The sequence below is a fragment of the Alligator sinensis genome, unplaced genomic scaffold (assembly GCF_000455745.1).
Source record: "Alligator sinensis unplaced genomic scaffold, ASM45574v1 scaffold487_1, whole genome shotgun sequence".
In the NCBI taxonomy this organism is placed as follows: domain Eukaryota; kingdom Metazoa; phylum Chordata; order Crocodylia; family Alligatoridae; genus Alligator; species Alligator sinensis.
Window position 1 is genome coordinate 1,366,010 of NW_005842301.1, and position 14,614 is coordinate 1,380,623.

General features: G+C 44.5%; 1 protein-coding gene across 1 annotated transcript in view; it reads left to right on the plus strand.

Moving 5' to 3' along the window:
- NISCH (nischarin) overlaps window positions 1-14,614 on the plus strand; it is a 74,855-nt gene that overhangs the window by 44,807 nt on the left and 15,434 nt on the right. The window contains exons 13-14 of the mRNA XM_025209648.1: window positions 5,993-6,114; window positions 8,130-8,185. Coding sequence (XP_025065433.1) covers window positions 5,993-6,114; window positions 8,130-8,185 — 178 coding nt within the window. The remainder of the gene's footprint in view (window positions 1-5,992; window positions 6,115-8,129; window positions 8,186-14,614) is intronic.

The following is a 14,614-nucleotide window of genomic DNA, read 5'->3' on the forward strand; positions in this document are numbered from 1 at the left end:
GGTGGAGGGCGGGGGGGTGGGGAGGGGGGCGGGGAGGGTTCTACCATATCTGATCTGTATGGATCATTGATGAAGGTCTGTGCTTTGTACTTATCCCAGTTCAAGGAAATGCCTTATTTGGCAACTTTATTTATATGGAAATATGCTTTTCTCTGTTTAATGTTAAAATATTAAAAGGTAGTTTTAGGTGTAGCAGGACTCATATTGTTTATTCAGCAAATTAAATCAGGCAACTGAAAAGGAAGTGCTTTATTTACTCAATTCCAAGACAAGTTTCCTCCTCTCCCCCCATTCAACATGAGGAAAACAAAGCCTTGTCTTAGAACTGAGTATCAAGTAAAAATACAGTACCTGCTGTTAGAAGAGGCATTATAAATCCAGTCATCACAGACAGTGGGGGAGTGGCATTGAGACACCTAGCAGGTTGACACATGGCAGCAGGGGAGCTAGTGGGGGTGGGGAGAGGGAGGGCCAGGTTCAAGCTACCTGCCCCTGCTCCCACCACCACTTGTCCCCCTGCCACTGCTTTCCCTGCCACAGTGGTGGGGGGGGACGACAAATTTAAGATGACCATCCAATAATTAAATTCTATACCTGGAAAATTTATAACACTTACAATTTCCCATGTACAGAATCTATTTTTGGGTGGGGGTTATTAAATTTGAAGTCACCTTGGATTTGGGTAAATACAGTAATCAAAAAAGGACATGAGCAAAGGAAAACATCAGTATTATCAGGATCAACTGATTAATCCAGTGATTGTTTATCATGCTGCAACCTTTCTGACCTTACCTAAATATTTTTTAGCATATGCTTTAAAAAACCACTGTATATAGTATTAAAAATCTGCTTTTTTGTATTTTTGCAGAAGCCATTAATATATAGCCAATTATATGGTTATACACTTTGTTCCTTATTTAAGGGAGTGCTAAGGCATGACTTATGGATAAATGAACATAGTTGGGCCATTTTGGCTTCTACAGTTAAGAGCTCAAACTATTTAAAAATGAAAATGCATACAAATAGTATCAGAAAAGACCACTTTTAATTGCATAAGAGTATTAAAAACAATGGTGTGTGTAAATTTTAAGAGTTGAACCGTAAGCAATTTTACCTTCCTGTAAATATTAGAATGATGATGGAAGAGGTGGAAATGTCTACAGTTTATGCTTTTCTCATCTGAGAGAGAACAAGATGGTAATTATCTAGAGGTGTGCCAATACATTGGCCCCATGTCAGATTGGTACCAATATAAAGAAAATCAACATTATTGGCAATTGGCTTTTTTGGCTGATGCGGCCTGTAAATGCCCTCGTGCATACGTGCAGCATGCAGGCAGCCAGAAACCCAGCATGGTAGAGAGTAGCAGGGTGTAGTTGATAAATCTGGTGAGGGAAGGGGTGTGATGTGGCGGGGCACAGATTGGGGCCCCAGTGATGAGGGAGGGAGTGGGGCTGGGGCAAGTACTGGCAGGGCGGAGCTGGGCTGGGACAGAGCTACCAGCGGCTCGTCTGGGGTGTGTGCAGGGGGCAGCTCCTGCTGTTGCATGCACCCCAGGAGGGCATGGGGGGCATGTGCCCCTGGATCCGTGTCGGGTAAGGGCAGGCTACCGCTGGGGGTGGCGCTGGGGTCATCTCTGGCTGTGCTTGGGGCATGCAGCCATAGCACTGGGAGGGAGGGTTGGGGGAGGCTATGGAGAATTTTGGGGTGGCTGCAGCCCCCCTCCCAGCACCACCACTACCCGCCCTGAGCACAGCCCTGGCCCAACCCCAATGCCGGGAAGAGCTTGGCGCAGCCCTGGCCCCAGCGCCCAGCAGCAGCTCTCCCTTGCACCGTGCAGATCCGGGGGAACATGCCCTCCAGGGGTGCACACAGCAGCAGGAGCCCTGTGCCCCCCTGGATGAGCCTCTTGCAGCTCCATCTTGTGTCCCGCCCTGGCTGTGCAGTGCCTGCCTCAGCCCCAGCCCCATTCCCTCCCTCATTGCAGGGGCCTCGATGCTACTCCCCCACGCCCCTTCCCCCACAAAAGATTTACCAGCTGGACACTGGTCTCCAAGCTGCCCGGCTGCATATTGGAGTTGAATCAGTATCTGCCGATATGGCTCACTATAAAAAAAAAAAAAAAAAGCCATTGGCATCGGCCCAAAAAATCTCTAGCGGTGCACCCCTATTACTATCATTTCTTGAAGTTTTAGGAAGAGTCTGACGCATCTCATAGAATAATGCTAAAGACCAACAGGATATTTCAGAACGCATATTTGTTCAATTTACCTTTTAATGTATTTCATCTGATCTTTTTACTTCTTTTTAGGAGATCTCTTCTGTCACCTGTGTATGAAGTGCTGTATTTTTTTCTATAATTGGTGCACAATTTGTTGTTAGGTAGCTGGATTCTGTAATAGTTTTTGCAAGCATTAAATCACCATTTTAGATCATATATTTGGGCATGTAGTCTTATAAAATAACAGCCTGCAGTTTTATGCTAGGACTTCTTGTGTTGGAGTAAAGGGAAGGTAAATGAATAAGTTAAAAATAACTACAACATTTTATTTAAAATTTTTGGTTAACATTTGCTCTCTTTCTGGTACTGTACAGTCAGGGTGGCCAGCCTGCAGCACTTGTGCTTCAAGTGGCCTGGGTAGCTTCTGTATGTGGCATGCAGCAGAAAGCAGAGCAGCAGATTGGGTAGGAGAAAGGTATTGGAGTGACACTGGGAGAGGGCACAAGGCTTTATTTGTGGCATACCTGCCAGAAAGTTTCATCCCGCTGCAATAAATATTTAGATTAGAAGTACGTGAACTTGTGCAGCAAAAAAATTAGGATGCATTTTTTCAGGTCCTCAGTTCGTAGAAATTTGTTAAAAGTATCAAAAGGCTTAAATTTTGTTTATTCTAGGTCTTACTTTTTTAAATAACAAATTAGGAGAGGCAAAAATGGAAAAAAAATATCAAAAATAGTACAAGTTTGAGTATCCTAATTTTGAGAAGTCTTGTTAGAAATTTTGATGTATGTCAGCTAGGTATCAATTTCACAGTGGGACCTGAAACTACCAGAAATTACATTTCCTAGTGTGCTGTTTTTGTTTTCTCTGCAGTTTTCCAGCACATTTATTTCAATGATATATTATTAATCCAGTGGTTGTCAAAAAAAGGTCATTGGGGTAGGCAGAATGAATGAGAAAAAATTACTGTTTTACGTAGATGTGCACCGATACATCAGTTCCATATCAGATTGGCACCGATATAAGGAAAATTGACTGTATCAGCAATCAGCCTTTTTTTGGCTGATGTGGCCAATAATGTTGCCGATAAATGCCCTGTGCATGCGTGCAGCTGCAGTGCAGGGCGCAGGCAGCCAGGAGTGCAGCCTGGCAGCATGGAGAGCAGCCAGGTCTGACTGGTTAGTCTATTGTGAGGGAGAGGGCATGGGGGGGACACAGATCGAGGCCCCAGCGGTGAGGGTGGAAGTGGGGCTGGGGCAGGCACTGGCACTGGCACTGCACAGCCAGGGCGGGGAGTGGGACAGAGCCTCACCTTGTCCCGAAGGGTGGGGGGGGATCCCACCACTGCATACACCCCAGGAGGGCATGCGGGGCGTGTGCCCCTGGATCTGCACGTGGGGCAAGGGTGGGCTGGGGCTGGGGTGCCGCCGGGCTCTTCCCAGCAGGGGGTTGGGGGCGGGGCTGTGCTAGGGGTGGGTGGCAGCAGCACTGGGAGGGGGGCTACAGGGGGTCTACAAATTTGGGGGTGGCTGAAGCCCTGCCTCCCCCATAGCCCCTCTTCCAGCACTGTCGCCTGCCCTGAGTGCAGCCTGGCCCAGCCCCATGCTAGGAAGAGCCCAGTGCTGCCTCAGCCCTAGCCAGCAGCGGCAGCCTGCCCTGCCCTGTGCACAGATCTGGGGGCAGATGCCCCCCCATGCCCTCCCGGGGTGCATGCAGCAGCAGGAGCTGCCCCCCTCCCGTGCCCTCCAGATGAGTTTCTTGCAGCTCTGTCCTGTGTCCAACCTCGGCTGTGCAGTGCCTGCCCTGTCCCAGCCCCACTCTCTCCCTCACTGTTGGGGCCTTGATCTGCCCCCCAGTCCCTTTCCTCCCTCCTTTTAATGGTAACATTAAAAATGAGAAAAAAAATATAAAGGGTACATGAGCTGAAACTTTGAGACAGAAGGGGTACACTTGTTAAAAAAAGGTTGAAAAACGCTGTATTAATCAAATTAAATGTCACTGGTAAATTTCTCACAGGAAGGGAGTAAATATATTTGTGTGTAAGTGTTTGTAAGAGTGGGTATGTAATATATGATGATGTAGCCCAGCAGTCAGCAACCTTTTCTGGCTGTAGACTGGAGTGACAGAGCTCAGGTCAGAGAAAGGCATACACTAGGACCTGGGTGCTTCTGCTTCTCCCCATGGCAGCACAAAATATGTGCCTGCCACCAAAACCCCATGTCCTTGAGCTGGCTCAAATCGCTTTGCAGGCCAGATATGACCTGTGGGCTATTGGTTGCTGACCCCTGATTTAATCTGGGTTTTTTGCTGACATTTTCTGCCATAGGAATAAATGTTGTCTTTTAAAAAAGAAATCGTAGTTGTAAATGAAGCTTTGTTATTACTTGATAAAGTTTGAAAGCCTAGAAAATTGTATTCACAAATTTTCTTGTGTGCAAGCTTGTCGTTTTAAATTGATATTGTAATTCTGGATGACTGGTCCAAGAAAACTCACCTTTAATCATTAATTAAAGTAAATCAATTGCTGATCTGTAACAGTTGTCATAGTGAGTAGTATAGATTCACCTACTTAATAGCCCCCGTGTCCTTGTGGAACTCAAAACAGTTATTCTAAGCAGGGGGAATTTATTATTAAAGATGAAAAGCTTCTTCACTGTTAAAGTAGTAAGGAAGTGGAATAGACAGCCTAGAGAATTTATGGAATCTCCATCCAAGAGTTTGGACAACCACTGGTTGGGGATGATCTAGGCGTAGCTATGCCTACATTGTACTCTGGGTGTTTCCCATGCTTATGGGCTATTCTGGTTGCCACATGAGGCTGGGATGGAATTCTGTGCCTCTCCCCCTACTTTCTGTTGCATATATCAGGGTTGTTTTTTTTTAAACTTTCCCCAGAAGCAGCCAAGGCTGGGGATTTCGACTATGGTGTACCAGTGCTCCTGCTACGACTTAAAGCTAGAGGTTTCTGACTAGAGGGCCTTGCCTCTCTGCTCAGGATCAGACTGATCACTATATTTGGGGTCAGGAAGGAATTTTACCCCATGGTTAGATTGGTATGGACTGTAGGGGTTTTTGCCTTCCTATATAGTAGGGCTGAGGCCCTCAGTTTGGGTGTGTATTAACAACCTTTTACACGAGCAGGTTGTTGGCTGCAGTGTTTCCTCTGCTTTACCTTTGGCAGGTTAGGGTGTTAGGTCTTGTGTTGTTCACAGTTGATGGTACTTTCACGAAGAAGTTAGATTGTGGATTTGTATAGGATGGTTTGGATAGGAATGATCCTGCCTCGGGTAGGGTGTCAGACTAGACCTCTCGAGGTTCCTTCCAGCCCTGCTTCTCTATGATTCTGTGATATGAGCCATTTTTTTAACCAAGTATTGTTGCATTTGAAGTTGCCGATTCTTGAAGAACAGCTGTGAGAATACTTGCATTTTCAAATGCTGTCTTTGCCAACCAGTACTTATTTTAAAATATTCTCTAGTCATCTGCAGAATTATTATGCCAAATATTTTGGCTAAATTCAAATATTAGCAATGGGATTTTATTCCTGTTCTTGGTACAATGCTTAATGCAGGTGCTGATGCATCTATAATTAGACTTAATTCATCATGTAACTACATTTCCTGTTGTCTGCACAGCCTGTTAGGTGAAGCCACACTTGTATTCGTTATTTGAAGTAAAGTCTTGTTGAAATACTTCAGTTAAATTTGTATAAGTTAGCTGCTATGCTTTGGTTTTTTCAACATTTTTAAGAGTAATTTGCATTTGTTCTAGAAATAACTTTCAGAGAAACAGCCCTAGCCAGCAGCTTGTTGCAGTCCAGTAGTTTGACTCCACCAGAACATACAGTTCCCCAGAGATGCTTTGAAATACCAGACTCTAGATTTAGAAGTCAGGTATGTATGTTTTGTTAAAAACATATTGCCTTTAAGTTATTGTTCTTTTTCAGAATCTTCTTGTAGTAATTCACAGCAAAGGCTTTCTAATGTAAAATGATTTCTTACAGAAAAGTTAACCTATAAGTGCTTGTAAATTAAGAGGTTACAGTTACAATAGTCAGTTTTTATTTTGAACATTTTTAATAAATTGGATGAAAAGTCAGAATTCTCAACTTTTTGAGAAAAATATCCAAGAGCTAATGGCAAACTCAAAATTTTGGGGACTAGCAGACTGAGCAAAGGACCTAATTTATAGTAACTGACAGCTCTCAGTCACAAAAGCTCTTACTGTCAATCTTCTCTTCTCCCGCATAGCTTTAGAGGGGCTGGTACATCTAATATGTCTGAGAGAGTCAACATATGGCTTTACAGAGAATCAGTATGTCTTGAGCTTTCATTACAGTATTTCAATTAAATGTTTCAGTCTCAGGCTAAACCTTACACTTCAGTCTAAGCCTTACATAAAACTTTACATTTCTTACAGCAAAACCCTCCATCCTCTATTCTTTAACCCTAATAATTCCATCACTGAAGGTTTAACTCAAACATACAGCCCACAGAGCCCTGCCATTTGGCTCCCAATACTGCCCCTTGCATGGGGCCAGTCCATGGGTTGGATCTGGCACATGGATCTCCCCTCCTCCCTCTCCCCAGCTCCTAGCATGCCTGATCTGGTGACTGCTACAGCCAGTCTGAGACCCGTGCTGCATGTGGATATTAAGATTGACCCAATCTTAGTATCCCATCACTGTCTAATGTCAGCCTGGTTGCTAAGGTTGGAGAGTTGGGGTTTCTGTCCCATTTGTCTGGTTGCTTGCAGTGGCAGAGTTGGGTCAAGGTGGTTTTCAGGAAGTTACTTTAGTTCTGTATCTCAGTTAGCTGTGTGCTATCTGCAGAAAAACTTTGCACCATTTAATATTCTTCATCACAAGATCTCAAACTAGTTTTCACACATGTATACATACATAATTATATAGTTGCTGGGGGTGGGGGATGAGGGAAGGATGTCTAGAGGTGCACCAATACATCTCTCTGATATCGGATCAGTACCGGTATAAAGAAAATTGTCTATATCGGATATCAGCCCAATGGGGCACTGAGAAGAGGCTGCAGTCACCCCAAATTTAGGTGCAGCTCTGTTCCCAGCCCCGCATCAGCGCCCATCGCCTGGCGCAGCCCGGCTTTTCCCAGCGCGTGGGTGTAGGTGAGGTGTTCAGCCGTGGCTGCACTAGGCAGTGTTGTAGGGCTAGGAGCAGAGCTGTGGCAAAATTTGGGGTGGCTGCAGCCTTCTCCCAGCGCCACCAGAGCCTGCTCCGAGCCCAGCCCCCGGCAAGAAAAGCCCCATGCAGCTCCAGTTCTGGCTTCACCCCACAGCTGCAACCTGCCCTATGCCACACAGATCCAGGGGCACAGGCCCCTCCGCCCTCGCCCTCTCCGGGTGCAAGCAGAGGTGGAAGCTGCCCCCACCCCATGAACTGCGCCTCCGTCCCACACCCCTGCACCTACCCCCTCCTTCACCGTGGGGGGTGTTGATCTGCCCCCACCCCCAACGCCTCTTCCCTCCCCTCTCTCCTTCCACCACAATGGACTTACCACCTGATTGCAGTTGTATCAGATATTGGATCAGTATTGGCTGACATGTCTCCTTAAATATCGGCTATCTGTATTGACCTTAAAAATCTCTATTGGTGCACCCCTAGTTGTGTCCTTGTCTACTAGATAGGGTGTTTTGGCTGAAGTAATGTTGATAAAAGATTTTAATTTCCTCAGATAAGGTCCTTTAAATGAAAATGAGTAATACCAATCACAACAACCAGACCTTTTGAGGTTCAACCACTTATTTTCATGACCAGACTGTAAACACTTCAAGAATTAAGCACTGATTGAGTCATTTATATTCAGTGAAGTTTAACACCTCTGTCCTTTAAGTATGAGTAATAACATCTCCCTGACATTCTTGTTCCTCTCCCTAGGCACCTACTTCTCTCTTGGACTCATCCAAAGAATATGGAAAAGATCATCACATGTGGTGAGATGTCTAACTTCTAATATAAGTCTGTCTATAATACTTTGCATGTTTTAAATTCTACGTTTAAATTAAAAAGAACATTGCATTTCTTTTTCTCAGACTGAAAATTTCATGATGAATGCTTCCACTCTTGAACTGTAAGATATATTTGTAATTGTAGGAGCAACTAAAAAGCAGAGTGGACAGAGGTATATAGGCTTTTATTTTGCTTTAACACTAATTAAACTAGGGGTGTCAAACTCATCCAGCCTCTTGGGCCAGATGTGATGTGGGGCCAGTCTGCAGGTCAGATCCAGCCAGTGGAACCTCTCCCCTGCCCCTTTCCCTCTCCCAGCATACTTGATCCAGTCCACCTCTCTAGCCAGTCTGAACCAATGCTACATGTGGCACAGATCCTGGTATGGCCAGAAAGGGCACTGTGTGGTGCAGTCCAGCCAGTGTGCATCTGGCACCATCCCAGCAGTTCTGGCCTGTGCCACCATGTGGCACTTGTTCCAGCTAGTCCTGGACTGTGAGTGCTGCATGCAGTGCAGGTCTTGGGACTTGCTGGAGCAGGTGCTGTGGGCAGCCCACCTCTCAGAGCCGGTGCTGTATGCAATGCAGTCAAGCCAGGGTGTCCACCATGTGCAGTATAGCTGTCACTCCGGTCAATCTGCACTGCACACAGTGCCCATTCTGACTGCTCTGGGATCCATGCTGTGTGCAACATGGGTGACATACTGGCTGGAGCAGTCACTGGACCAGGTATACTGGGACCTAGGGAGAGGGAGGAGGGGAGGTCAGTTTACCAGATCTGGCCCCATGCAAGGGCTAGCATTCGGGGGCAAAATAAATTGTATGTTTGGTCCCCCTAAGTTAAACCTTCAGTGATGGAATTATTAGGGTTAAAAAATAGAGAGTGAAGTGTTTTCTGTAAGAAATGTAAAGTTTTGCTGTAAGAACTGATGGCTATGGAGTTCAAAGATGCTGTCTAAACTAGTGGACACTGTAAGCAGACTGCTTTATTTTTTCTTTCTCAAACTGATTTACTAGATTAGATTCTCAGTCTTGATAAAAAAAATAAATTAATTTAAAAAAAAGGGAATGAGTCTTAACATGACTGCTTTCAACCTTATTCTTAATGTAATTTGTTCTGTCTCTGTAGTTTGGACCATTTAGAGGAGGAATGTTATGTGGTGCCTGACCCACATAACACCATCATTCTGCCTTTTACTTGCATGTCCTATACCACCAACAACCAGGATTTTATCCAGCACCTTTCTGTCTTGATAAGACAAGCAATTCAGAAATCACCCCCTTCCTCTACAAAAACAGAAAGCGAAGGGAATCTTGTGAGTAATTTCAGAACAACAGACACTGAAGATGGCTATTTTGAAATGGGACTTCATGGAAGAGACCAAACTTTTGAATTTAGCACTACTTCAGATTCTTCAGCTTTTGATAGCACAGCAGCAGAAAGCACTGATGTAGTAAAAATTCTCTGGAATTTTTGTATTCAGGTTCATAAAGGACTCAGGCAGTTTGCCTCTTGTTTGGTTTTGACTGATAGTGTAATAGCTGTGTTTGAGATTCCTCATCATGGTTTGAAAGGACATTGTCAGCATATCCCTTCTGCCTTGAAGCTAGCACTGTGTTTCCCATATACTGATCTCTCAGAATTTGGCTTTCTCATGCCCGAAATATGTTTAACACTGAAACTGAAAAACAGTGACAACTGCCTGTTTATCATTTCAGACTCCCAAAATCTTCAAGATTTCTATTCCTGCTTACATACATGTTGCTCTCAACACTGCATGTCAATGTTATCAAGTTCCTCACTATATTGTAACAAAACAAGCCTGCAAGAATTTGTCCACCAACTCATGGGGTTTTATCACATTTCATCAGATGACATTGAGATAAAAGGCTGCTTTCCAGCATATCTTGTTTACAGTAATAAAACTGACGTTTTAAAAACCTTGCGTCAACCAGACTTGGTAGGTGATAACAAAGCGTGGTCTAAATATGCTTTGTGTTCTGCATTTTATTCCACGTTGTGTAAAAGTGCTGAACAGAGTCACTATGTGTTCCATCCTTGCTGGATATTTCTAACACCACAGCATTTGCACATAGTAAAGGTTGACTTCCATGGACTTCCTGGTAAATCCATAAACTCTGAAGATGCAAAAAATGTATTCAAACTGAGCAGGATTCCACTAGCTTCAGTTGTGTTGCATCCTACCGGTCATTCCATCCAGCAGAAAGGTTCATTTTCAGATGGACATGTGTTGGAGTTACGTATTGGATACAGATTTGTTACAGCAGTTTTTGTTCTACCTCATGAGAAGTTCCATTTTCTAAGAACCTACAGTCTCTTAAGAACACTTCTGCAGGAAATTAAGACAATAATTATTTTCAAAGCTTCAAACATGTTGGAATCTGTAAGGAATCATCTCTTAGATTCAGACAACTATAGCCAGAGAGCAAGGTAATGACTCGTTTAAAATATAGATGCTACAGTGCTAAATATAATATGGCCTAAATAGCCTAAGGTTTCTGAAAACTTCTGTTTACTTTGAACATGAATTTTGGTGCAATTGAGAATCAGGTCTCTTGTATTTGGGGAGAACAGTATTTTCTTTTATCCTGGATAGTGGTGTGTGACCTGTCATATGGCATTGTACCTGCATTTTTCAGCGTTATGCTTATGGCTTAACAGATGCCCTCAGGCAATACAGCTTGGCATTTTGCCTGCAGCGTAGTATGAGTAACAAATGACAGAAACAGATGTTGGTGAAATTATGTATTTACTTGGATACAAGATGAGTTCCCCACCACCGCCACCACCATGGTGGGGGAAAAGCCACTCATCATATATTCAGATACAAGAAAATGTCATTAAATACATTGTCTGACATGGAAACCAGCTATGAAACTGATTTAAATGCAACCAACACTGATCATGACTATGAAACACATGGCCCATGTGGGGCAAACATGCTGATGGGAACCTTTTTATTCTTACTATCATTTACAGATTTTATTAAAAACACCACATTTAGCACCCTATACTTACAAAGCTTCACGTATTGAGCATCCTTGTTTTACCAAAACTTTGTACTGAAAAAACAACTAACATCCAAAATATACAACTACATATATCAAACCCTTAAACAACATACTTCAGCTTCCCACAAAAACCCCTAGCAGAACTCTTTCTTCATACGGAACCCCATTTAAAAAGTATTAGCTCAATAACCACTTCAAATTCTCTGCCCCTCCCATCAGTCCTCTCTGGTTCAGTGAAACAAGTGTGTTCAGTCCCTCTTCTTCCACTTCTCTGCTGCTTTTTCTCCAGTCTCTTCCTTGTCCTGACAGATGTAGTATTTCAATTTATGCAGCCCCACCTTAAGGCACTCTGTGCTGTATGTTTTACCTTTTCCCTTGGTGTCTATTGGGATCCCTAGCACTCTGATTTCTCTCTCTCATTTGAAGGCTCAGCTTCTCCAAGTCCCTCCAGTTTCCCACTCCCATCATGGTGCTTTTTGATCCATTTAATTTAGCCTCTGTTGCTTCTCTGTACTCTAATGTATGCTGTAGTCCCCCTTCCATTGGAAGTCTCTAAATACTACATTTATATCACCTATGTATAATGCATGTTTTACCTCTCCTCCTCCTGGTAGCTTTACTCTGCTTATGATCTTGTCTTTTCTTATTCTTGGTGCTAACGGTTGCATGCTACACACAAATAGTAGTGGCAATGGGGGGCACCCTTGTCTCACCTCATATGGATTTTAAAAGTCCTTCTGAGATGCCTATTAATTTGAACTTGACTCTCCACTTCTCTATACAATAACCTTATCCAACATATAAATTTATCTGGGAACCCCATTTTTCCTAGCACTTTAAATATGTATTCATGATCTACTCTGTCATATGTCATTTTTCTAAATCTAGGTTTGGGTTTGTTTTCCTCTCTTGGATGTGGGACAGTGTATTTCTGATCACTTTGGAGATCCTTTTACCTGGTAGTGTGCATACTTGGCCTTCATGTATAATCTTCTGGAGGATTTTCCTCATCCTCAAAGCCAGCATCTTGGCCATTATAGTCCATGTTAAGGAGTATATAAGTCTCCAGTTTTTTAGGAGCTCCTTCTCCCCTTTCTTGAAAAGTAAGATCACAAAATTTCTTGTAAAGTTTTTCCCTGCCTTTCTTATTTCTACTATATTCCTTCTTGCCCATGCCCAGAATTTCTTGTAAAATTCCATAGGCAGTCTGCTCCTGGTGATTTCCCTCCCTTAAAGAGTTTTTAAGCACTCCTCCACTTCTTTTAAGCTTATCTTTTCTTCCATTTTCTTTGTTTCCTTCTCCTCTACTTTCTTCTAACTCTCTTCCAGTAAAACCTGCATCTTCTTCCTGTTTGTTTACTTCTTCTGAAATAGCTCTTCAGAAAATCTTGTTGACTCCAACAGCTCCTCCTGCTTTTCTACCCAAGAACCAACCTTCTACCCACACTACTTTTAGCTCTCCTTTCACTATCTTAATTCTAGCCCAAAAATATTGGGACCGCTCTCGTTTTCTCCCACCCAGGGTGCTAATTAGCTCAGTTGTGCTACAAACATTTTCTCTCATCTTTCTTTTAAATCAGCCTTCTATATGTTGCCTTGTTTCTTCTAGTTCTTCATACTGGTCTTCCTTCTGTAGCTTCTTTTAGCAGCTCCTGCATCTTTCTTTGTAGCTCTCTCACCTCTTATATTCTTTTCCCCACAGTTCATCGGCCTTCCTGAAGAATTCTCCCATTTTCTTCAGCATTATCCACCATTCCCTGGTACTCCTAAATATTTCTTCAGCATTCTCCACCCCTCATCTTGAAGCTGTCACACGTTTAACTTCCATGCTCCCCTTCTCCTTATATGGCTCTTGCCAAAAGTCAGTTCCACTTTCAGAATCTATGGTATGCATATTGATACAAACACAAAATCAGTTCTTGATTGTTTCTTTCCACTAGGGTCATTTCTAGTGAAAACCTTCTCCCCTGCCCACACATCTCTTTGTGACTCTGTATTTGTTAATCTGGGTGAACTGTCTAAAATTCCTTCTCCTTCCCTTGTTCTCCCAACCATTTCCATTATGCAATTGAAGTCACTTGCTATTATCCATGGTCTCTCTCTGACCACCTAAACTGCTGCCTTTCTAAGCAGAGCCTCCCACCTCCCAGCTGGTAGTGCAAATATATTAAAAACTTTAAATTTTACTCCCCTGACTGATATTATCATTTGCTGCAGTGTGCTACAGATGTCTTCCACCCACTGTGCTGTCACCTCTGGATTCTTGAATAACACTGCCATTCCAGCTGCTTTGTTCCCATGGGTCCTGTGATGCACGAGGATGGTCCCCATCTCCACCTCTTCTCAAGGCATTTATAAATCCTCTCCCCTGATATCCAACATTCTTGTTAGGCAGATTGTTTCCCTTTATTTGGTTTTAACATTGGTTTGATCTGTTTCCATCTTTTCCTTGTTAGTATGCTCCTGACATTAATTAGGGTTACTGTGCATCTGGGTTTTCCAAGACATGTCCTCTTTTTGTATCCTTTGATCTCTGTCCGGGGAATTTTTAAAAATCTGAACAAATGTCCAGGATTCTGCTCTGCTCTGTTCTGCTGACGGGAGCTGGGGGAGAGTGATTGGAGGCAGGGACACTAGGTGTGAGTGCACATGCAAATGCACATGGCCGGCAGGCACGCAGGCAGGGTGGTGGGAGCAGCTTTGGCAGCTGGATGCAGGTAAGTATATGAGGGGACAGAATTAGAGGGCCAGGGCTTGGGGACTGTCCAGGGATTGTGTGTGGAAGGGTTGGGTGGGGGTTGGCAGTGCCTGGTGACGGGGAAGTTGTCTGGACACCAGGGCTGTGGCAGGGCAGGAGAGCTGGGGGCAGTTGCCTGCCCATCCAATATGGGAAGGGGGTAGGGATGCCCTTCAGGAGCAATGGGGAGCTCTGTGTCCAGGCTGGCACCCATGCTTGGAGGGGCAGAGCATCCAGGAGATGCTGCCCAAGAGAGAGGGACAGGCATGACCAGGCCACCTGGCGCAGCATGGGAACCCCAGCCCAGGGCAGCAGGTGCCACAGGCCTCCCCTCTTTCCCCCTCCACCCGGGCTGGGGCCAGACTCACTCTGCGACCACCTGAACAAATCAAAGTATCTGCACTATGGCCCGGTTGGGATAGGGACAGCTGGAGGCTCCCTCCAGTGGGGCTGTGGGGAGCCAGGGGCCTGCAGGTCAGGAGTGAGGCGCACTGGCAGGGCCAGGGGTTTGCGGGTTGAGAATGAGGGTCAGCATCAGGGATGGGGTGGTGTGGTTTGGGAGTGAGGGGCAGCAGCATAACCCATGGGGACGAGGCACTGTGGGTCTGGAGTGAGGGGCACTGGCAGGGCCAGGGGGCTGTGGG